This window comes from Sorex fumeus, unplaced genomic scaffold (assembly GCF_029834395.1).
Source record: "Sorex fumeus unplaced genomic scaffold, SorFum_2.1 ptg000006l, whole genome shotgun sequence".
In the NCBI taxonomy this organism is placed as follows: domain Eukaryota; kingdom Metazoa; phylum Chordata; class Mammalia; order Eulipotyphla; family Soricidae; genus Sorex; species Sorex fumeus.
In genome coordinates this window covers 11,853,068-11,877,871 of record NW_026606063.1, presented here as the reverse complement: position 1 = coordinate 11,877,871, position 24,804 = coordinate 11,853,068, and the positions used below count along the sequence as shown (strand labels likewise).

The 24,804-nt window shown below is 48.6% G+C and overlaps 1 protein-coding gene across 1 annotated transcript in view; it reads right to left on the bottom strand.

Moving 5' to 3' along the window:
• DTNB (dystrobrevin beta) overlaps nucleotides 1–24,804 on the bottom strand; it is a 236,117-nt gene that overhangs the window by 101,916 nt on the left and 109,397 nt on the right. Inside the window, exon 9 of the mRNA XM_056124619.1 lies at nucleotides 4,450–4,574. Within this exon, the coding sequence (XP_055980594.1) occupies nucleotides 4,450–4,574 (125 nt within the window). The remainder of the gene's footprint in view (nucleotides 1–4,449; nucleotides 4,575–24,804) is intronic.

Below are 24,804 nucleotides of genomic sequence, written 5' to 3'. Positions count from 1 at the left end.
CCGCATACAAGGCAGACGCCCTACCCGCTGTGCTACTGCTCCAGCCCCCAGGAACATTTTTTTTTAAACTAAAAAAATAATGTAATTCAGCACCATGATAAATTCTACCAATCGTCTTAATGCAGAAAGACAATTTTGACAATTCAAGGCAAAAATAAAGTCCTCTCAATCAGGAATGGAAAGGATCCTCTTTTTACTTGATAAACCATTTCTATAAAACTGACATCAAAACCATACAAGGTGAACGCCTCTGCTTTTGGGAGGCCGAGAGGGAACGCTGGAAGCTGAAGCAATCCCTTTGAGACCAGAAGTGACACAGAAATATCTACTAAGCTGCTTCAATACTCCACTGGAGGTCCTACCCAGAATAGTAAGACCCAAATTAAAAACGTGATTAATATTTAAAAGTACAAGGAGTGAGAGGTAAGAAAAATACTACCTTTATTTGCAGATGATATAATTATTTACATAAAATCCCAAGAACCTGAGTGAAAATTATAGAAATAATGAACAAGCAAGATGGTACAGTGAACTAAAATACTAAAATATTTGCATTTTCATACACCAACAACTACCAAGATTCAAAATAAGCCACCATTTATACAACTGTATATACTTGCCAAGACTCATCCGATAAAAATACATCACTTAAAGTGCATGCTGTTTATTTCATAGAAATCATACCTTAAAAAAAAAAACCCTGTAGGAAAAAAGCACCATTTGGGGGGAGTCAGAGAGACAGTAAAAGGGATAAGGCACTTGCCTTGCATGATGCTACCCCAAATCAATCCTTGGCACCACGTATAATCACTGCCAGGAGCGATCCCTAAACACAGAGCTGGGAGTGACCCCTGAGCACAGCTAGGCTTGTCCCCCAAACACACAAAGTACCAATAATAACACAAAAAATTAATGTACAAACACACACGCGCGCGATCTTTCTGAAGCAAAGAATCATGCGACTTTACTGAACGGCATAAAACATAAAACTTAAATAAATGGAAACACAGCTCATTCATGGAAGCCTCAGTAGTGTAAAGACATAAATTCTCCCCAAATTTGAACTTTAGAATCAATGAGTCTTCCATCAAAATACAACACAATTTCAAGAGGGACTCATGAAGATGATTTTAAAAATTTATATGAAAGAGCAAAGGGTAAAGAATAGGCCAGATTTCCCCCCGAAAAGGGTGACTCAATCCCTCTGAGTAATTCAGGGAGCACAGCACTGGAGCAGAGACTGTCTAACCGAAAGGCCACGGGCCGCCCGCCCAAGCCTCCGTGCAGATGCCTGATGGGGATGTGGCACTGCAGGGGACCAGGAAACGACAGAATATCTACAAATGCGCCCAAGGTAAGTTATTTACTCAAATGCAAAGAGACAGAGAATGAGATCAGCTGCTTCACATCATGTACAAAAATCTATTCCAGATGAATAAAAGACATGTGTGCGCAGTGAAATCAGTCAGGTGAAGAACGACAAAGCATTTCATTCCCGTGTGTTAGAACAAACGGACAAAACAAACTCTCTGTGTTGTCAGAACAAAACAGTGGTTACCGGGAGGGACACGGGGAGCAAGGGAGAGGGACTGCACAGAAGAGATGAATTGTGGGTGATGGGTGGAGAGCAGACTGCTGGGGGTGATCACGGTGTGGCCCACACAGGGGGAAGCTTGTGGCCCTGTCCCCCTGACACCTGGAATCTAACCCAGCATTTCCCAACTGGGGACTACATGGTCCCCTCTGGGCCCCCAGGATATTCCACACGAACTTCAGGTAAAAACTGCAGAAAGAGGAGGCGTGGGCATGAGACTAGTGGGCCAATGGGCAGGGTGGGGAGTCCCAGGAAGGAAACCAGGTAGGAAGAGAAACACGGCTGAGAAACACGGGGGCAAACTTTTCTTTAAAAAGAAAAGACAAAGGGGCAGCTTAAAAACGACTCAGAGAAGGAAGGAAGGAAGAAAGGAAGGAAGGAAGTGGCATACAATCTTCGAAGATTATGGAGTGAAATGCAGTAACAGGCATTCTAGCACTGTAGCACTGTCCTCCCATTGTTCATCGATTTGCTCGAGCGGGCACCAGTAACGTCTCACAACAAATAGTGAGACTTGTTTTACTGTTTTTTGGCATATCGAATACGTCACAGGTAGCTTGCCAGGCTTTGGCATGCGGGCGAGATACTCTCGGTAGTTTGCTGGGCTCTCCGAGAGGGGCAGAGGAATCGAACTTGGGTCAGCCATGTTGGACGCTTGCAAGGCAAACGCCCTACCCGCTGTGCTATTGCTCCAGCCTGCAGTAACAGGAGACAGAGGAAAGTCAAGAACATAAAATGCCCAAGAGGGACTTTGGGTGGGACAGTACAGTGGGTAGGGCTTGCTCACATATGGTGGACCTCGGTTTGATTCCTGGCATCCCACGTGGGTCCCTGAGCCCGGTCAGAAGTGATTCCTGAGCACAGAGCCAGGAGTAATGTCCTGATCAACACCGGTGTGACCAAAGCACAGAAACAACAACAACAAACCCAATAACAATAAGGAAACAAACAAACCAAAAACAGAGTTCAAGGAAGTTGGGCCAGCCTGTGAGTGCTCAGTGGCGTGGAAGGATGGGGGGCGGCGGGTGCATGGCCGCAAGACCCAAGGACACTGTGACGGCACAGGCGGGCCACCAGAACCCTCACACACAGCCCAGCTGTGTCCGGAGAACCGTTTGCTATCAAAGCCGCCACCAGCCTGCAGGTCCAGATGCGACTAGATGCTCAGGAGACTCTGGTGATGGTCGGAGCCATCGGCTCGGACTGGGATCAAACAGGAAAGAATGACACAGATCTCAGAAGCGAGGGTGGGAGACGAGGGAGGGGCCTCAGACAAAGGAAGCTCATGTCAGCACACTCGGAGGAGGAGAGCCAAGGGGGCTGGGGCATGTGTCTCACACGGATCACACGGATGTGTCTGACTCCTGACGCCCCCGCCAACTGCCACCACGACCAGGTTCCAGGTTCCAGGCACAAAGGTGACGGGCTTAGGAAGGAATGATGTCATGGTGAACAACTGAGTCGGTTCCTCCCAGAAGTTAAGGAGGCGCGGGGGCTGTCACACCCCACACAGGATCCCGTAGCGACCCCAACATCAGTCAAGAAACTTCTCACTGGGGCCCGAGCCATAGGACAGTGGGGAGGGCGCTCTCCTTGCAGGGCACTCGGGTTCCATCCCCGGCATCCCATCTGGTCCCCCGAGGATCGCCAGGAGGGATTCCTGAGTGCAGAGCCGGGAGTGACCCCTGAGCATGGCCACGTGTGGACCAGAAAGAGGGGAGAGAGGAGAGAGGAGAGAGGAGAGAGAGGGGAGAGAGAGAGAAACAGTGCTCAGGACTGTTCACTCAGTCACTCAGGGCTATGGAGGCACCTGCAGTGGGTCTGAAGTTGCTCGGAGCGCCGGGGAGCAGGGGAAGAGGCCTGAGTGCTCTGAATCTTTAATTCAGATGCATGTTCTGTTTCACCAAATCACCGCACAGGGGAAAAATAAAAGACGCTGAGAACCCCGAGAACTCATTTTGTCAAACAGCCTTCCAGGAGGCAGGGATCAATCAGAACACACACGTCAACGCTGACAGCGAAGCTTCCGGCACCCGATGAGCAGAAATGATCTAAGGCTCCGCCACTGCGGGGCTGGGGGCGTGAGTGCGCCCAGCAGGAGTGAGGCCCCGCGTCCAAACCCTGGCACCACGTGTCCCCATGCTCCACCATGAAAAATCCATTTAGAGGGCCTGGGCTGAGCACTGCCTATGCATGTGGGACCCTTGGATTCGGTTCCCGGCACCACATGCTCGCCCCAAGGAGGTCTGCCCTGCCGGGAACAAAACTCCAACCACAGAGCCCAGAGTGGCTCCTGAGCACTGTTGGGGACTCAGAAACAAAATCCATGAACCAAGACAAACAAAGGCCAAAAAAAAAAGCGCAAAACTCAGTCCAGGGTTTGACTACTTTCACCGTTTCCTCGCCACCTCACTTTCCCTCCTTCCTTTATTTCTCTAACCCATCTGTCCCCTCCCCTGCCCCGGCTTTCACTTATTTGACACGAACTAAAAATACATAAACCCGCATCTTATTTATAGAGCAGAACCTCACGTGCCCCGACCTCCTCGCAATGCACAGAGCACGGCGCCGCCTTCACAGCTGTGACTAAACGGATCCTCATGCTGTCCTGGGCACTGGGGCTGCCACTGAGTGCCAGAAAGAAAGAAATGCTGGGCAGTGAATGCCCAAGTGGTCAGAGCCAGGCCCCGGAGCAACACCCACGGGTCTTGGGCCTCAGGCTCACGAGCTCAGAGAGATTCACAGAGCTGAAGGCTTGGGGGGTGTCACCTGCCGCCAAAGGAACACCCAGAAGGCGCCAGGTCTTGGTGTGAGGGGACAACCACGCGCAGGCCGGGGCCGGGATCTGTACTTACATGATGTTGGCAAGGTCAAGTGGCTTCTCCGGCTGCTCAGGAAAGATGGGGTGCGGGGGTTCTCGGGAGGGCACGCACCCCAAGGATTTGCTAATAGCATGGCTCAGCTTCTTTGCAGGGGATTTCTGGCAAGGGGGGAAGAGAGGAGAGAGGAAATTAAGTCTTCAACCAAAACAAAACGAACTTCAGAACTCGGTGACGAGAGCTGCGGGAAGCTCATCTCAAGCATAAACTACTTTCTTCCTGTCCAGCAACAACACCCTCCCCACCCCCACCCCAGCTTCACCTGCTTGGGGCCCAGCTGAGGGCACCTGAGTGGTTCCACAGCAGGTAGGGCATTTGTCTTGCACGCGGTCGACCCAGGTTCGATTTCTCTGCTCCTCTCAGAGAGCACGGCAAGCTACCGAGAGTATCTTGCCTGCACAGCAGAACCTGGCAAGCTCCCCATGGCATATTCTATATGCCAAACACAGTAACAACAAGTCTCACAATGGAGACGTTATGGGGCCCGCTCGAGCAAAATCGATGAACAATGGGAGGACAGTGCTACGGTGCTAGTTCTCAGGGGTTCCACCTGCGGGGGTTTCATTCCTGCAGTATCTTCCACATCCCCGCTGCTGAGTCTGTGCTAACTTTCCTCCAGAGCACCTCTATGGGCTGTTGGCATCAACTTCCTCTGTCTCTGGAGGGCAAACTCGGAGGAGCTCAGGACTTACTCCTGGCTTGGTGCTCAGGCAGCACTCTTGGCGGTGCTCAGGGGATCATCTGGGGTGGTGGGGATCAAACCCAGGTCAGCTGCATGCAAGGTGAGTGCCCTACCTATGATGCTGTGGTACCAGCCCATCAACTCCCCTGTCTGATGTCTCTAGATCATTTTTGGTAAATCACTATTCGGAGTCAGGCATTTTTTTTTCTGAGCTAAAATACTAAAAAGTTAAGATAATGCTCAAAGATCGTGGGCATTTTGGAGAGGGGCGGGGAAAGGGATGGCGAATGGCCCACAGCCCTGGGAGCTGGGGGTTATTCCTGGCTCTGTGCTCAGGGGTGACCCCTGGGGGTGCTTAGGGGACCCCAGTGGAGCTGGGGATTAGAATCAGGCTCCTGGCTGTCAATAGCCACAAGCTGGCAAGTGCCTGACCTGTTGTACTGTAGATGTGGATTCTCAGGTCACGGTTTTCCCATGTTCACTTCCGGGAGACTAAGCAGCAAGGTGCCTCTTACAAGAATATTACTCAGGCAGGGGCCAGACGATGGTACAATGGGTAGGGCACTAGCCTTGCATGTGAATGACCCGGATTTGATTCCCAGCATCCCCTAGGGTCCTCGGAGCACTGCCAGGCATGATCCATGAATGCAGAGCCAGAAGTAACCCCGGAGCATCGCCAGGTGTGGCTTCGAAACAAAACAAACAAAAAAGTACCCAGGTAACATGAGGGAGACAGTGGGAGCTGCTGAGGGTCATATAAGCAGATTCCACTGAGCTCGGTCAGTGGCACAGAGGATCCTCGGCACACCAAGATGCAAACCTCTGACACGCTGAAGCAACGGGCACTAGCTGGCAACTGAACACAGTGCTCGGCAGTGCTGCAATGACGGTCTGACAGAAACATCCACGAGTAAACCATCTGCATACTTCAGTCACGGGAAAGTTCCTGTCTAAACCCTAGTGGGTTGCTTTGTCTTGTGGTGCCGGGGACAGAACCCAAAGCCTCCTGCACGCAAGGCATGTGCTCGACCACTGAGTCTCATCCTGGCACAAAAGAAGGTGATCTGATTGTCCACCCATTCCCTTTAAATAACACTGTTGCCCCAGATTTTCCTGGCTGGACATAAACTGCCTTTTAAAAACAAACAAAAAAAATTAAATACTTTAGTCTAGGGGCTAGAGAGATAGTACAGTGGGTAAGGTCCCTGCCTTGCACGTGGCTAACCTGGGTTTGATCCCTGGCACTGCATATGGTGCCTTGAGTCTGCCAGGAGTGAGCTCTGAGCACCACCAGGTAAGGCCCCCAAACCAAAAATAAATAAACATTTTTGTCTACTGCCTTTGCAGTGAATGTCCATATATACCATTTGAAACATTTCTTTTCTTTCTTTTCTTTCACTCATTTACAATGCTACAGAATTTCAGGAATAGCACTCTCTATCTCCAGGTGCTTATAAGCATCACTGTTCCCACCACAACGTTCTAGTACTAATAATCCATGCCCCGAAGACCACTCAGCCGGTTCTTCCCACACCCGCTCCCAGCAGCCAGCCCTCAGCACTGAGGCCACCATCCGTACTGAGCTGGCAGTACACTCTGCTGCGGGCTCCCAGTGTGCTGACTTGACATATTCGTGTTCTATGGTAGTGAAAGCAGCACTTCCTTTCACCGCTGAGTATCGTCACCCCAAGTCCCACTCAGTTTTGTCCCCAAAGTCCTGGTCTGAATCATCTTGAAAGGCTGAGTAGTAGCCCATGGAGGAGAAACAACACAGCTACAAAGTTTTTTTTTGTTTTGTTTTGTTTTGCTTTTGCTTTTCAGGTCACATCCGCAATGCTCAGAGGTTACTCTTGGCTCTGCACACAGAAATTACTCCTGGCGGTGCTCGGGGGATCATATGGGATGCTGGGGATCAAACGGTGGTTGGTCACATGTAAGGCGAACGCCCTACCCACTGTACTATAGCTCTGGCCCCGACAAAGTTTGCATGTATGTTTCTGTTTTGGTTTTGGTGCCTGGGTCACACCCAGTGGGACTCCGGCGCTCTTCTCAGCTCTGTGTTTGGGGACCACTGCAACTCTAGGCTGGAGGAACCATGTGGTGCCAGGAACCAAGCCCAGGCCTCTCACACGCAGAGCCTGTACTCGGCCTGTTGAGTCCCCATCCCCCACAAATTCTTGATTCCGTGTTTCAATTACTGTGAAAAATGCCTTGATAAACCGATGCAAATACCTCTTCAGATTAGGGTTTTCAAGTCCTCCAGAGAAATGCCTCGGAGCAGTATTGTTCTATTATACAGAAATTCCTTTTTTTTTTTTTTTTTTTTGCTTTCTGGGTCACACCCAGCGATGCACAGGGGTTACTAACTCTCGGCTCATACACTCAGAAATTAGCCACGGCGATGTTCTGGGTACCATATGGGATGCTCGTGGGAATCGAACACGGGTCAGCTGCATGCAAGGCAAATGCCCTACCTGCTGTGCTATCACTCCAGCCCCAGAAATTTCTTTTCTGTTTCATATTTTTAAGAAGTCTTTACATCATTTTCCAAAGAGGCCGCTGGAAAAACAGAACTCGACTGGGCCAGGGAAGTGGCCCCCAGGGACGGAGCACAGGCTTTGCGCACACATTTGATCCCCTGAGAAACTGCCAGGTGTGATTCCAAACCAAACCAACAAATCAAAACCGCTGAGTGCTGCATGGATAACACACCACATCTCCACGTGGTTTAATGCAAAATAAACATATACATGTCTAGAGGCCAAGTTAATATCTTGTTTGTAATCAATAATAATACCCAGTCCATCAAAAACTGCAGACTGTTTTGCGACTGAAATCTCCGGGACGGGCTACCTTTCCCTGTCTCCTTGTACTTCTGGAGCCCTGGCAGTCACGCCCTGAACCACCTCCAGAGCCATGGAAGCTCATTTACCAGCCATGATCCACAGACTCATAAATAAACCTCCAAAGAGATCAACAAGTTGCAGAGGACTCTTCTGGACACCCATGCCAGACTGAGTTCTCTGGGCACCCCAGATAGGTGCAGGCGAGCCCAGCACCTGCCCAAACAGAGCCCCGGCAGCTGAAAGTTCCCGCACTCCACAATCACCACCATGCTCCCAGCCAGACTCCTCTCCTAGGGATGAGCCTCACCCAGAAATTAATGTACTGAATAACTCAGGTATGCGGGTTTTGTGACTGAAATCTCCAGATTTTGATGGAATTGGGGATGGGCTACCTCCCCCCATCTCTCAGTATTTCCAGAAGCCCCAGTAGTCATGTACAAACCCCAAAACCACCACCCAGTTAAAAATTCAACTCCAGCTGTATCACCCAATTAAACATTTGGGACTTTTTTGAGTGAATGCAACCATGCAACATCTCAAACTCTTTAACAGATTAAAAAAAAAAAGTAGTAGCACACAGGACTGGATGGGACGTAATGCAGAAGGCAACCAATCTCAGTCAACAAAATATAAACACAAAAGGCTTAACCTGTAACAACATCTTAGGTCCTCTTATACGAGGACCTAGTGGCTTTGTGAGTTACAACAAACTTCACTAACTTTCTTCTAAGGAAACATTTTTTATCAATATGTTAGCAAATTATTTATAACAAGCAATATGAAGTAAACTATTGAGGGCTTGCTAGGGGGGCAGGTTTGGTTGGGAAAATTGGAGACAATGGTGGAGGTAAGGTTTAATGGTGGTGGAATTGGTGTTGGAATGTTGAATGCCTGTAACAAATCATCATGAACAACTTCGTAAACCACAGTGTTTATATAAAGTAAAAGGGGAAAATTAGGGGAAAAAAGTATTTGAAAATAAAATAAAATCAAAACTGCAGATCGTGGCTTCAAATCACTCATTACTATCCTCATCAACACACTGAGGTCTGAAAAAAGTCTAAATGGAATCGAATTTTCTAAAAATCTGTAATGAAAACAGAAACTGAACCCCACCCCACCCCACCCCCATTCCATTCTGCCAGAGACAGGCTCGAATGTGGTCCAAAGTCTCCCACTTGAACCCCCAGCTGGCCTACCCTCAGCGTCGCCTCCGCCTCTTCCAAAGACTGCAGGATGATGACTCTGGGCTTCCCTGAGGGGGGCCCGAGAGTCCTAGTGGCCGCACCCCAAGTGTCCCAGCAGCAGCTGCAGCTCACAGGGAACCTGACACTCCCGTCCCCCAGGGCCAGTGCCCCTCAAGCCTCTCTTTCCCGTTCGACTTTTCTGCACATTTTTCTGCTCATCTCTCAAAACTGTTCTTGAGCTGCCCTTCCCTCCCCTTTGAAGACAGGTTCACGACCCCATCTACCACCTGTGTACTTCTGGCTCCTGTCCTGAAACTGACTGCTTCGTCTGCACAAGTTCTTTGTCCAGAAGAATTTTCTAGATGGCTGTTTTCCTGACCGAAGCTTCTTGATTGAGTTAATACAACAGGAGACCGAGGACATGAGAAAGTATCTCAATTCACCTTTACTAAACACAGCTGCGCTGCATTAATACCAAGATTTAAAGAAATGTAATTATTAGTATTACTTCTGTTGTTGCTGCTGTTGTATATTAACCCTAGGTGTTTTAGGCTTCATCAGGGAACTGCCTCTTTTCCTCCCCCCAGAGAAGCTTACAGTACTCTTACCAGCACCCCTGATCCCCTGAGTTTATGTTTAACCTTTCCTTTGTGCTTCACATTGTCACAATTCCCCAAGTCAGGGTTAGTAACTTTCTGGTAACTCTGAACTTTGCACTTGTAGTCAATGACTTGCTTTTCTATTTCTCCTATAGCCTTTTCATATTTTGCTATAGAACATGTCTTTGCTTAAACACATAAAGACCATTAATGCTGTGCTCCTAATATTGCAGAGTTGACTCTACAATATATCTACTCCTGGGCATTCGTCAGATCACTTGACTCAGGCTTCAGTTGCTGTAGTCCCTAACAACCCACAAAGGTGGGGGGCGGGGGGTGTCCCATCACGTGACCTGGATGGACCTGGAGCAAGCAGCAAAGCTACCCTGGCATGGAAATGGGACAGTCTAGAAAGCATAAATAAACGGCCTTGATGCAAGCCGCTACGACTTAAGAGACAGGAGCCCCGTGGGGAAGGAAGAGCTAAACCTGCCTGAGAACCTAGTCTGGGATTTACAGTAGAAGTCCAGCAGTTTTGCCCTCAAGAGTCCAGAGAACTGAGTTTTGGAAATCTATATCTCTTGCTGTGTTTATCCAAATAACTGCAAGTATTAATAAGAAGTAAACTTAACTGTTTAATATTTACTAGTAGCTCGGGAAAGAGAAAACAAATGCAATTCTTGCCGCCCCTGGGTGATCTCTTTGTATAACCCCTGGGAGACAAAGAGTCTCCTTGAGTTAATGCCCCCAAGAGAATTGTCTCCTTCAAAATGCTTCACTTAATCATTTCACTTAACTTTCCGTTAGTCGTCGATTTGCTCGAGCGGGCGCCAGTAACGTCTCCATTTGTCCCTGTCGCGTGCTAGTGTAGCCCAATGGCATCTGTTCGCTCCGGGAACATGAAGGGCCTCAAACCGATTGTTCATGATCTTGACGAAGAAGTCTGACCATCTGGTAGGTGGGCGGCCACGCGGTCTTTTGACATCCCGTGGAATCCAGTCGGTAACAGCTCTAGTCCAGCGGTTGTCTTTGTTCTAATCAAGGTTTAAGATTAAACCCAATCTTCTTTAAAAAAAAATTTTGGTTTTGTTTGGGAGTAGGCATTGAACCTGGATCAGCTGTGTGCAAGGCAAGTGCCCTACCCACTGTATTCCAGACCTTAAAATTAATCTTAAATCCAAAAATAGAGAAGGATAAAATCAATACTTCAAAGGCAATTCCAAATAATCTGAATGTAACAAGAAACTTGCTAAAGGAAGGGGGAAAAAAAACTGGACACACACACACACACACACACGAATTAAATTAAGGGCTAGAACAAAACCCAAAAGGATATTCCTGAATTGGGGTGAGGGATTGGGCCACATCTGGTGGTGCTCAGAGGCTGCTCAGGGGTCACTCCTGATGGTATTCACAGGACCTTATGGTGCTAGGAATTAAACCTGTGTCAGCAGCATGCAAAAAATTTGCCTTAACCCTTGTTCTACCTCTCCAGTCCTCTTATTCTGATATTTACAAACATAAGATCATTTAGGTTTTGGTAAATGTAAACATAAAATTTACCCACCAAATATTTCAAAGTATACAATTCTATAATGTCAAGGATAGACGCACTATTGTCAAGCAATCTCCAGAACTTGACTGTCACACCAGAAAGTCCATAGCCAATAACCAAGTCCTCATGACCCTCTCTTCCAAATCCTGGCAAATAACATCCTGATTTTTGTCCCATGAGTTTGTTTGACTCTAGATACCTCCTCTAAGGAGAAGCATACTCCTTTTGCATATTTATTTCACAGTACACTTATCTTGTGGCACTTAGCAGAATATTCTCATGACCCATCCATGCTGGAACAACCGTCAGAATACCTCTTCTTTTCAGGGCTGAGTAATACTCCACTGCCTACACACGACACATGCTGATTATCCCTCCATCCAGCAGTGGGCACTTGGTTTGCCTCCAACTTTTAGTGACTGGAAATAATGCTGCTGAGAACAGGGGTCTGTAATATATATCTCTCTGAGACCTTCAATCCCTTTGTATAGCTCTTCTACTCAGGACCAAAGTGCTGGATCGTGTGGTCATTCTGAGTTTAATTTCTGAGAGTTTAATTTCTGAGAATCAGCATTCTCTTCTAAACATGGGTTGGACTATTTTAAGTCCCACCTACCGTGCACTCTGGCCCCAAATTCTTTGCCCCTGTGTCACTGCCTGTTACTTTTTGTTTGAATCAGTCACCCCAGAGCATTATGGCTTGACCTGAAGCCATTTATCTGTGTCTTTTCAATGCTTCTGCCTGTTTGCATTTTCCCAGGGAAAGGGGATGACACCTGGCTGTCTCAGGGCTTATTCCTGGCTCTGCACTCAGGAATCACTCCTGGCAGGGCTCGGGGTCGGGGGTAACCATAGGTAGTGCTAGGGATCAGACCTGGGGTATTTGCATGCAAGGCATACAAGGCATGCCTTACCTCCGATCCTCCCTCCCTGGCAGTTGTATTTCCTCTTTGGAGAAATAAACCAACATGCAAATTCGGTTTCCTATTGGTGGAGTGGGAATGCAGATCACATTCAGTGGTGTAATCTTTGGCGCACTGATTTTTCTATTTGCTTTTTGGTGCTGCTGGGCTACAGCTGATGGAGCTCTGGAGGACCAGCCCCATTCCAGGCCGTGATACTTAGCGCCCACGGGATGCCAGGGAGGACACCAAGTCTCACACATGCACAGCCCGTGTCCTACACTTGAGTCAAATCTTCAGCCCCAAGTTTCCAATAGAGTCCTTTTTGGTTGCAGGGGAAGTTGCTGTTCTTTACACATTCTGGACAGAAGCCAGGATTCGATCTGTGACAAGCAGCCCTTCCCCCCCTTCTCCCCCTGCCCCCCCAACCTTTCCCTGCCGCTGATTATGCCCTTGGGTGCAGCCTCACACATCCCGATTTTTTAATTTTTCCTGTCCCTGCTCTGTTTTAATTCTGATGATTTATCTACACATTCTTTCCGACTTTCCACATTGGTAGGCATCATCCATCAAGAAATCTCTTTCCTATCAATTCAAATACCCTTTCTCTCTCCCTTGTTGGCCAAGCTATTTAGGACTGCTGATGAATGCCAGGTGTGGCCCACCCCTCCAAAAAAAGGGTAATTTTATAAAATCATTTTATTTCTATAAGAGTTGTTTTCTGGAGGGGGGGGCTGAAGCGATAGCACAGCGGGTAGGGTGTTTGCCTTGCACGCGGCCGATCCGGGTTCGATTTCCAGCATCCTATATGGTCTCCAGAGCACTGCCAGGAGGGATTCCTGAGTGCAGAGCCAGGAGTCAGGCCTGAGCATCGCTGGGTGTGACCCAAAAAGAAAAAAAAAAGAATTGTTTTCTGGGAATATAAAACCTGATCGTCTCTAGCTCTTCCCCTTGTTTTCAGTCTGAAAATGAACACACTCACCACAAATCAAATGGATGCGAGCAGGGTATTTTTCCTGCTGGTGTTTTTCTGGGCTGGACTAGAGAGAACCAGGAATGCGACGGGTTGGAGAGCTGGCACTGGGGCCCTTCTCGCCAAAGGCGGGGGCACATTACATGGCACAGAGGTGCGGCTGCATCGCGGCCCTGGCCCTGCCCAGCCTGTCTCCCTCCTCTTCTCCCGTCTGACTTCTCGGGTTCCTAGCACAGCCCAGAGAACCTTCAACTGTGCCCTGAGAATACTTCCAAGTGCACCTCGCCTCGCCCTGTGCTGGCCAGGGTCACCCCATCCTCCTGGGCCTGCCTGCCAGCACCAGGGATTTCGCTGGACGATGCCCCCAGTGAGGCTACACAATCGTTGATCTGAGCAACTGTCTTCTGGCCGGTCCCCCGAGGGTGCAGGGCTCCCAGGCACAGATAGTCAGTGAAGGTGTCACTGAAACGCTCCCGCCACAGCCAAAATGGAGTTGGGGAGAGCTAGAGTCAGGTTTATATTCTCAGAAAACAGGCCTTATACTTTAGAAACAAAATGGTTTTATAAAATCATCTTTTTTGGTGGGAGGGGCACACCTGGCAATGCTCAGGCGTTACTCCTGGCAGGGCTCAGGGGACCATGTGGGACGTTGGGGATCAAACCAGATTGGCTGTGTGCAAGGATCTACCCACTATACTTCACTCCGGCCCCTACAAACTAATATTTATGAAAGTTTTTATAATAGTAGTCTGTATTATTTTTTTTAATTTTGTTTTGGGGCCAACCCAGCAGTTCTCAGGACCTAGTCCCAGCTCTGTGCTCAGGGGTCCATGCCTGGAGGGGTCTGGGGAAGCACACGGGCCAGGGCTTCCTGCATGCAAAGCATGTGCTCAGCCTATTAAGTTCTCTCTTTGGGTCCCCAGCAACCATTTTTTATTCAAAATGGTCTTTTCTAAATATCCTACATTAGTTTAAAATTGTTCTTTCCATTCCTAAATTGCTAACATTTTTGTTGGGAGAATGCAATGTGGGCTGTTGGGAGGAGTCGGTTCTATGCATGTATGCACGTACGCATGCATGCATGCATGCATGCACACACACACCCCTACCTCTGGATTTAAATTATTACTGTACATGGGGTTTTAGTAAATGCTTCATGCATTCTGGGACCAGAGAGATCATACAGAAGTCAAGGCGCTTGTCTCCCATGCAACTGGGCCTGGTTTGAATCCGCCAGGCATGACACAAGGTCCCCCAAACACTGCCAGGGGTCACTCCTGAACCAAGGACAATGCCTGACAATCGAAACGACGAACATGCGAACCGGTCTTCAGTCCCTACCCCCACAAGTTTCATGTGTTTTCTGAGATAATTACGTGGATTTGCCCAATCAGTCTCTGGAACAGCATGTTCTAATCCTTATCTGTAGTTGCTGGAATAAGGGCAGGGTGGGGATGATGGATTTTCCTCTTTATATGCCACGGGATTGAGTTTTCAGAATCTGTGGCTGCACTTTTCATCTGTGTTCATCAGAGAACTGTATCTTTTCCCTCCTGTGTCCACAGGGGTTTCAGTGCCCTGCTCTCAGGAATGTCTCACCCAGACCTCAGAAAAGGTCTTATCCAGCTTGTGAAACGCGATCCCACTGCTTGGAATTTTTTTCTAGACTCAGGCCATTTTTACAGAGGGATTCTTTTTTTCTTTGAATGTTTATTCAAACCTGTTGAAAGTGACTTGGGTCTCACTGCTCCTTTTTGTGTAAAACGTTACGGCGACCGATTCAGAACTTTTCCTGGAACATGACCGTATGGAGCTCCCCTTCCTGAACCAGTGTTGAGTGTGGAAGTCTGTTCCAGGGACTTGTTCATTCCGACAGCTTCAAACGACCAGTCTACAGGATGTTTCCTCACCTTGCTCTAAAGGAATTCCAACTCAGGTGTGTTCATCACAGAATATGGTCTATGAGTTGTTTGATAGGTTTCACTGAGGGGGCATTTTTAATTATTTTTAAATTTTTATTAGTGAGACACCATGAGGTGCAGTTGTAGACTTACAAATTATGTGCTTGGGTTTCAATTATACAATGATCAAATACCCATCCCTCCACCAGTGCCCATTTCCCACCATCAAGGATCCCAGTATCCCTCCCACCCCACCCCCCTCGCCTCTGTGGCAGGGCATTCGAGGGGTCATTTTTATATATTTGGAAAGAATGTGCGATCACTGTTGGCTACATTCAAACTATCCATCATTATTTTGTTGTCCGATGATGAGTCTAAACAACTGTTAAAAAGCTGTGCTAAAAGTATCCATATAAAATATATTGTTCAATTTTTATAACTGTACTCATTTTTGTTATATTTTTCACAATCATATTATCAGATGTATTGTATTTTTAAGTCACATTATCACATTATTGGATCCTTGTAGAATTGTATTTTTTTTTTCAGGTGTTTCGTTCACATCAGGTGGTACCCTCCTGTGGTATATGTCTCCTCAGCCTGTGTAACTTATCTTCTTATCTTTAGTAGACATTTTTTTTTGGAGGGGAGGGGTAAACCAGGCTGTGCTCAGGAATTACTTCTGGCTCTGCACTTAGGAATTATTACTGATGGTGCTCAGGGGACCATATGGGATGTGAGGGATCAAACCTGGGTTGGCTGCATGCAAGGCAAGTTGTCTACCTGCTGTACTAGCACTCTGGCCCTCTTTATTAAACTTCATGACTGACAAGTACTTCAGAATTATGATAGTCTGTACATAACATAAAACAGCATTTTAACATCTCTTGCATTTTTGGCAAGTAAAGACTCTTGCCCTAAGCCTTATTTTCTGATAATTTAACCACTCATTTCCTTGAACAGTGCTCGGCCTGGAATGTCTTTTCTCATCTTTCACATTCAACTTTATTGTGTGTGATACAGTCTGGTCTCTTGTAAATCGCATTTTTAAAGAATACCCATTTGCCTGTAGTTGTTCTTTAACTGGAAATTTTAATGTACAGATCACCAATAGGTTCTGATTTCTACAGCTTATATATCACTGCTTTAATATTCCATCATTTTAAGTTTTGTCCTTTTGGGGCCAGGGAAGTGGAGCATCAGGTAAGGTGCTTGCACTCCACGTGGGCCCTTGGAGCCCCGCCAGGGGTGATCCCTGAGCACCACCACATGCAGCTGCACCCCAACCCCAGTTTTTGGTTCTTTCTTACCTCTCAGAAGACATGGGGTAGGGGAAGTAAAGGGGTGTCCGAATGGTACCAGGAACTCAAACAAGGGAAGTACGTGCTCTCCCTCTGAGTTATATACCTGGCCCCTGTGGTTTTATTTTTCTACTTTATCTTGTTTCCTTTCTTTTGGCGGGCTGGAGCGATAGCACAGGGGTAGGGTGTTCGCCTTACAAGCAGCCAACATGGCCGACCCGAGTTCGATTCCTCCGCCCCTCTCGGAGAGCCCGGCAAGCTACCGAGAGTATTCGATATGCCAGACACAGTAACAACAAAGTCTCCGATGGAGACGTTACTGGGCCCGCTCGAGCAAATCGACGATCAACGGGAGGGCCTTTACCTTTACCTTTACCTTCTTTTGGCTACTGAGATCATCAACCCTTGGTGGTTTGTTCCCTTGGAACGGGGAGTTTACTTGAGAGGCAGATGTGCCAGGGCTTAGCACGCGCACACATAAACACACACAAACACACGCACACACACGAGTTTACTTGAGAGGCAGATGTGCCGGGGCTTAGCACGCGCACACACAAACACACACACACACACACACACACACACACACACACACGAAAGCATGCAGAGGCACGCTTGAGCCCACAGTCTCGGGAACTAGGAGAGAGCAAAGCCGCCCTTGCTAGACAGCCCTGGGAGTCCCCAGCATCACAATGAGAGCCAGGAAGGGGAGGCTGGTGGAGTGTGGCTGGGCGTGGGGGTGGGGGTGGGGTGACTCATGTCTCCTCAGGTAACCTGGGCTGGGCGCCGAGCCACGCTGGGAAAAGCTCTTGTGTGCTCAGATGGCTCTATTTTCAGCCAGCCTGCAGCTAATTCCTTGTGTCACTGCTCCGGGTACACGCTGACAGGCCCTGGCAGTCGGGAGCACAGGCGGCCCCTCGCTGGTGCCTGGGAGGCCCTTCCCGTCTGCCACGCTCCCCGCGGATTACTATTGTCTCTGGACGAGTCAGGGACGTGAACACGTGCCACAATCTCAATTAGCGACTGTGCTCCGATTCTGTGACTTAAAATCCTCCAACAGCAATCAGGCCTCAACCAGGTCCACACTGGGCAGCTGACGCACCGTCAGTGGCATCTGCCCTGCTGAGACTCAGTCCTTCCGCTGGGCACTGCTTCTTCTTGCATCCTACTTCCGCCTCCTGGCTTCCACTTATTCCCCCTAAATAGATCCTTTCTGAGCTCCGTCAACAATCATCTGTTGGTGGCGAACCCATGGGATTTTTTTGGCCCCTGAAGAGGTCCTGATTTTCTCTCGTCTCTTGAATAAAGTAACCGAGTGCAGAATGCAAAGTGGACCTTTGCATCCCATCCTTCCGATCTTTCCACATTCTCCTCCGGATCTATGTTCACCATCTGCACCCGGGTCCGATTCTTCGCTCCTCTTCTGAGTCCCTCACGTTTTGCCATGGCTGTGTCGAATTTGGCTCCCCTCCTCTGAGCTCCACTGTACGATCTGTTACTCCTACAAATCCATTTTGATCCTTTTTACATATTGGCTTGTTCCTTTTCTATTTATTCCCTTTTGGGGGGGGGGGTAGGGGCTCTGGAGGTACTTTGGATCACACTTGGCAGTGCTCAGGGCTTCCTCCAGGCTTTACGCTTGGGAGGTTACTTCCAGCAATGATGGAGGGTCCATAGACAGCGCGGGGGTTTGAACCAGGGTTGGCCATATGCCAGGTTAACCCCTACAACCGTCTAACCTGTCCTGGTCTTCTTTTAGAGGAGCCTTACCCAGCAGTGCTCAGGGACTGTTCCTGGCTGTGTGCTCAAGAGAGTCTCCTGGTGATGTTCAGGGGACCATACGTGCTGCCAGATTCAATCAATGTCAGCAGAGTTCAAGGCAAGTAAGTGCCTTAACCACCTGTACCATCTCTCTGGCCCTTTTTCTTTTCTTTTCTTTTTTTTAAATGTCACCATTTAAATCTTTTCTTCTTCTTTTTTTCTTTTTGAGTCATATCCGGCGATGCACAGGGGTTACTTCTGGCTCTGCACTCGGGAATTACTCCTGGTGGTGCTTGGGGGACCGTATGGGATGCTGGGTATCGAACCTGGGTCAGCCGCATGCAAGGCAAATGCCCTGCCCATTGTGCTATCGCTCCAGTCCCATTTTCTTCTTATTTTTTTAAGTGCATCACTATCAAAAATCTCAACACGTTCAACCTGCTCCTGGACGCCTCATGGGAGACTGTTTCTTCATTAGGCCAAAACAGCCCACTAATAATGAACTCATCTTCAGCAGTGATCCATCCCTTTTATACCTTTAGACCAGCAAGTCCCGTGATGCCTCCTTTGGGCCAGCGGGTGAGTCTAGCCCCTTTGTCAGCATGGCCATCCTTTTGTATTTTTAAGTTTTGGGATCACACTGGTGGTGCTCAGGAGTGACACTTGGCCAAGCCCAGGGGGCTCACATAGGGTAGTGGATCAAACCCCGGTAGCCAGTATGCCAGGCCAGCACCTTACTGACCCTTGTGCTCTGCCCTTCCTCCTAATCGGGTGGCATTCCTTTCGCAGCACACCCAGCTCTGCCCACAGGCCCGTCCCTGTGGACCTCATGCCACGGGGGCCCCTGACCCAAGCCACAAGCTGCAATGCAGGATCGGGTCAGACAGGGCCCCACCTCACCACGGATCCGGGTTTGATTCCTGAGAGCCGGGGGCCTTCTTTGGCCGCTGTGTGCGCCTTCCTTTCCGTCTTGGAGGCCATGGCTCATCCAGCACGCCCTAATGCAGAAGCCAGCGCTTAGACCAGACCAACAGACAGACCTTCTTAACTGAATTATCCTTGCATTTTCAAGACAAATGTTACATGGCCGTGCTCAAATTAATTCACTTTCCTTTTCGAGGTAGGGCTTGTGCATCTGCATGATCTAATGAGGACGGCTCAGATCTTTCTCCTCTGGTGCTGCCCTGGCCCCGGCCAGGGGGGAAGCTGGGAGGGCGAGGTATGATTTGTTGGAGGGGCTCCAATCTTTTCCTGTGTCTGGAATGGTATGTATAAAATGAAAATGATCTCATCTGTGCAGGGTAGGGAGAACTCACCTGCAGAACAGTTCAGGCTTGGCGGGGCACAGACAGACCCTTATTTTCACCCCAACACGTCTCACCGGCTCATGGCCTGTTTGTTCAGAGTTCCTGCCACTTCTTGTACCAAATCTGGCAACATCTGTTTTCCTACAAATTGACCGCTTTGTTTACGTCTCTCAATTTTCACAGTACTCACTCAAGTCTAAAACAGTGGAATACAGCCTAGACCCAGATCCCTGCTTCCCTGTAACTAGCACGTCCTTTTCCATTTCAGCCCTTCTTGCATTCACAGATATTACTCTCTGCACTTCAGGCTTATTAGCAATCCTTTGTCAGCCTTCAAAGCGAGGCTCTTTATTTACAATCTGTTCCTCTAGAAAACCCATTTAAGATTAGCATTTTCCTTTGCATTAGCACTGAAGTAGGGCATATATCTGAGACCTGGTGTGCTTTTCTAGGTATTTAATCTTAAAATTTTGCGAACTAATGATCTCTAATCCATTATTTCTAAAGCTTACTATTTTTTAATTCCAGAGTTTTTTTTTCCTCTCTGTTACTGACTTCAATGTCACCGAACTGGGGTTAGGCACCATCTTGAGGGAAAGGCAGGCAGTGGGGAAGGATGAGGGGGTGGAGAGTGGGGAGTGATCCCTGGAGCACTGCTGAGATGGGCTCGAGAAGGGAAGGCCGGGAGAGTGGAGTGGGGAAGCTGGGGCCAGGGATGACAGGCCCCTGTTTGGAAGGAGGGGGGCAGACCATAACTGTGACCAGGCCAGGACCTAATGTTTTAAACGGGGTCTTAGAAAAGCTGAAGGCAACAGGACAGAATTAGTTCCCCCATTTGCAACACCTGCAACCATTTGTAAAGCTGACCATTTATACACATGTGAGTGCACAGAGACATATCTGCATAAACACCCATGCACATAGACAGTCCAATGTAAACATACAAGCATGGATACACCCCCACACACCTGCACACAGCAAACTGCACACATATTTTATGCAGATACACAGGCCTGTAAAAGCACACGTGTGCATGGGTACATAACTGCACACTCACACACACACATCTGCTTAGAAGCACATACCTGCATAACACATGTGCAGACATACATGTCCAAACGCCTGAATAAACACACATGCCTGAACAAACACACAGGCACGCACGGGCCTCTATAAACACATGCAGACACACATACCTGCATAGTCCAGACAACATGCCTGCATAAACACACATGCAAACACACACACACCTACATAATTACAGACACATCTGCAAACGCACATGTGCACAGACACGTACCTGTACACAAGTGCACAGACACACGTGCAGAAGCCTGCACAGGACACACAGGCTCACCACTGACACAACCTTATAAACCCTCAGCCATTTCCACACCTGAACAACCCCTCTGGCTGCTTCCTATGCCCACCTCTCACCCCTGCACGCTCAGCTGTTTCTGGTTTCTACTGTTTTACTAAATGAAAGTTCTAATTTTTTTTTTTTTTGCTTTCTGGATCACACCCGGCGATGCACAGGGGTTACTCCTGGCTCTGCACTCAGGAATCACTCCTGGCAGTGCTCAGGGGATCATATGGGATGCTGGAAATCGAACCTGGGTCAGCTGCGTGCAAGGCAAACGCCCTACCCGCTGTGCTATCTCTCCAGCCCCAAAAAGTTCTAATTTTTAAACAGGTCCAAAAAATTAATTTCCACCGACTCACTGGTATGTATGCTTAAATTTATTTCGAGTCCATTATTTTGCTTACCATTATCCCCACCCTCCTTCCCATCCTCTGTATCTGTTCTTCCTCCCTATAGCTGGAAAGTTTCACATTTGTCATCTTTGCTAAAGCACCCCTAGGAGGTGTTCCCTTTCCTTCTGTCTGTAGCTGTTGCTGATGCAGTGTCCAGGCTGGTGCTTGCAACTCAGCCATGGTGAAGGCCAGGGGCTGCACCCCTGGGTGGGGGAGTCTATACAGTGCTCATTGGGGGGGGGGTGCTTGTTAGTGGAGCACATTCTGGTTGCAAAGCTCCCACTGTGATGTCTGTGGGAGACACACCTATGTGTCTGCCTGGGGTCAGACACTAGCCAGTGCGCAGCACATTCTGGGATGGTGCCAGAGGCTCAGACAGAAGAGCACGGGGACTTGGGCATGTGGGGGAACTGGGTGTGGGACTCACGGCCTCATGCTGGGAGTGAAGGAGCCTTCAGTCACTGAGCCATTTCCCCCTGGGCTCCAGTTCCCTTATCATGGTTAGAATTCTGCTTCCTGTTCACAATAGCCCAAATCTGGAAACAACCCAAATGCCCTAGAACAGATGACTGGTTAAAGAAACTTTGGTACATCTACACAATGGAATACTATGCAGCTGTCAGGGGAGATAAAGCCATGAACTTTGCCTATAAATGGGTAGACATGGAGAGTATCATGCTAAGTGAAATGAGTCAGAAAGAGAGGGACAGACATAGAAGGACTGCACACATTTGTGAAGTATAAAACAACATAACATGAGGCTGACTCCTAAGGACAGTAGATACACGGGACAGATCGATTACTCCATAGCTGGAAGCCTGCCTCAAGAGCAAAGGGGAGAAGGCAGCTGGAATAGAGAAGGGATCACCAAGAAAAAGAGGGCTGGAGGAATCGGTCGGGATGGGAGATGTGTGCAGAAAGTAGATAAAGGACCAAACATGATAACCTCTTAGCGTTTGTATTGCAAACCAAAATGCCCCAAAGTAGAGCGAGATTATGGGGAATCATATCTGTCTTGGAGGCAGAGGGAGGGTAGGAAAGGGTGAGTATACCAGGGATATTGGTGGTGGGGAATGTGCACTGGTGGAGGGATGGGCGTTTGATCACTGTGTGATTGTAACCCAAACATGAAAGCTTGTAACTATCTCACGGTGATTCAATAAAATTAATTTTAAAAAAAGGAATTCTGCTTCCTTACAAGTTAAAGTTCATTACATCTTACTCTTCTGAAATCTTTAGCATGCTTTGAAAGGGTCTATCTCACAGTGATTCAATATTTAAAAAAGTAAAAAAAATATATAATATTTACATGACCTAAAAAAGCTTTTAAAAAAATAAAAATAAAAAAATAAAATCTTTAGCATGCTTGAGTCTCTCTTTTCACTCCACTGACCCACAAATTCCATGTTATCTTCAAATTAGTTTATTAAAATGTATCCTATCGTTTCCAACCATTACTTATTTATACATAATCACTTTTTTTTTGTTCTGGGGCCAGCCCAGCTGTGCTAGGGGCCTACTGCTGGCTCCTGGCGGGGCTCAGGGATGATGGGAATAGAACCCAAGTCAGCTGCATGCAGGGCGAGTGCTTGGGGGGACCATATGGGATGCTGGGGATGGAACCCAGGTCAGCCACATGCAAGGCAAATGCCCTACCAGCTGTGCTGTTTCTTTTAAAAACTGTATTCTCGGCAGGGAGCTCTTTTTACGGAAGGATTCCTACTCTTCTCCTTGCCGTTGTCTATGTTCTCTGCCTGCAATTCCTATTACAGGGGCACCCAGACTGCTCCCGGGCCCCACCTCTGTGCCGCAGACCCTTCTCTCTCTCTCACCTTGATCTTAGTTCTGCCCTTTGTTCTTGACTCTATCCGTTCTACCCAGCAGCCCGTCCAGTGAGTTGACTCGCCACCTCCATTTCTCACTGGCTTTACTGCTCCTCTGTCCCTAGCCCTCGCCTCCTAGGATTAAGCAGGAGAGTGTCCTTGGTGCTCAAAGGGAAAGAAATGGGAGACCAGAAAAGTTTCTCTTGACTGCACTGCCCCGAGGGTGCGGCTCTGCTATTTATAATTCCCTGAGCTGGGCTTCCTCCTGGCGTCCTGGCTCCTGGTCCTGCCAACACCTCCCTGTGACTGTTCTCTTGCGTGTTGAGCCCCTCGTGGCCTCTGGCCAGGTCTGTTCTGACCATGAGGGCAGTGTAGCCTCTGGGTCCTGCGGCGATGATGACCTCAAATGGGCACACTGAGCTGCTCCCGACACTGCCTTCACCCCGAGAGTTTGATGGCGTCAAGCCTGGGACCCCGCTTTTCTTCCTCTTCAAAGGAAGCTCATCAATGGAACTGGGCTTCCATCGTTCCTGTGGGGCTGGTGAACAGGCAGAGGCAGGAGATGTCAGCATTGCCTCCTTCTGTCTTAGCTCTGAGCACGCATGGGCCTCTTTCTGAAACTTTTTCCAAAATTTCAGAATATTTACTGTTCATAATTTACATCTACTATATAAACTAATATTTATGCATTATTTTACTGAAGAGGGTAGGGCGTTTGCCATGCACACAGCCGACCCGGGTTCGATTCCTTCATCCCTCTCGGAGAGTCCGGCAAACTACCGAGAGTATCCCGCCCACACAGCAGAGCCTGGCAAGCTCCCCGTGGCGTCTTCGATATACCAAACACAGTAACAAGTCTCACAATGAAGATGTTACTGGTGCCCGCTCAAGCAAATCGATGAACAACAGGAGGACAGTGCTACAGTGCTATTTTACTGAGTATGTACATGGTCATTTGAAGTGCCTTGAGGAGCCCAATATATACCTACCTATAAACTAAACCCTATTATACGAACTGTCAAATGATACACACATTGGAAAGATTCCACAAACTAAATGAAGAAGCAGAAAAGGGCATGGCCGTACTCTTCCAGAAGCATGAATTCACCAGCACTCCTCAATCTAGCCTCCGTCGTGGGACCGCTCCTGTCACTTCACCTTCTGGGACACACTCAGGGGCAGTTCTCTGAGTTCTCTGCTCTTGTTCCCAGCTCAAGAATCTGCTCTGTAGCCAAGAGCACTGTGCGTCAGCCCATTTAACCTACCTCCTGTTTTGACAGTCACAATGCTAATTTCTAGGATCCTCCTTAATAATTCCGTGGGGTCAACAGCCCTCATCTCTCTGAGGGCTCATCGACACAATGGCCAAACCTGGGGCTGGCACCAGAGCAGAGTGCATTCCCGTTGGAGGCGGTGGCAGGTCTGGGTCCGAGTCCCACAGTGTGTGTACTGACAACCCCGGCTCCCAACGCAGCGAAGACAGCACTTGTTCGTAGGGGAAGGAGAAGGCTCTGCTCGCCTCGCAGTCAAGTGTGATGCCTGGGGAGGTCCAGAACCTCCCCAATGTCCTCGAATTTACCAACCACAGGGATCTACCCTGTCTCTGCAACCCCAGCCCCTGAGACCTGCCTGAGTCACCCCTTCCCAAGCCACAGGCCCAGGGTCACCCCGCCACTTGCCCTGCGCCTCTCACACACAGCCCCACCATCAGCTCCCGGGGGAAGCACAGGGGTGGCCGA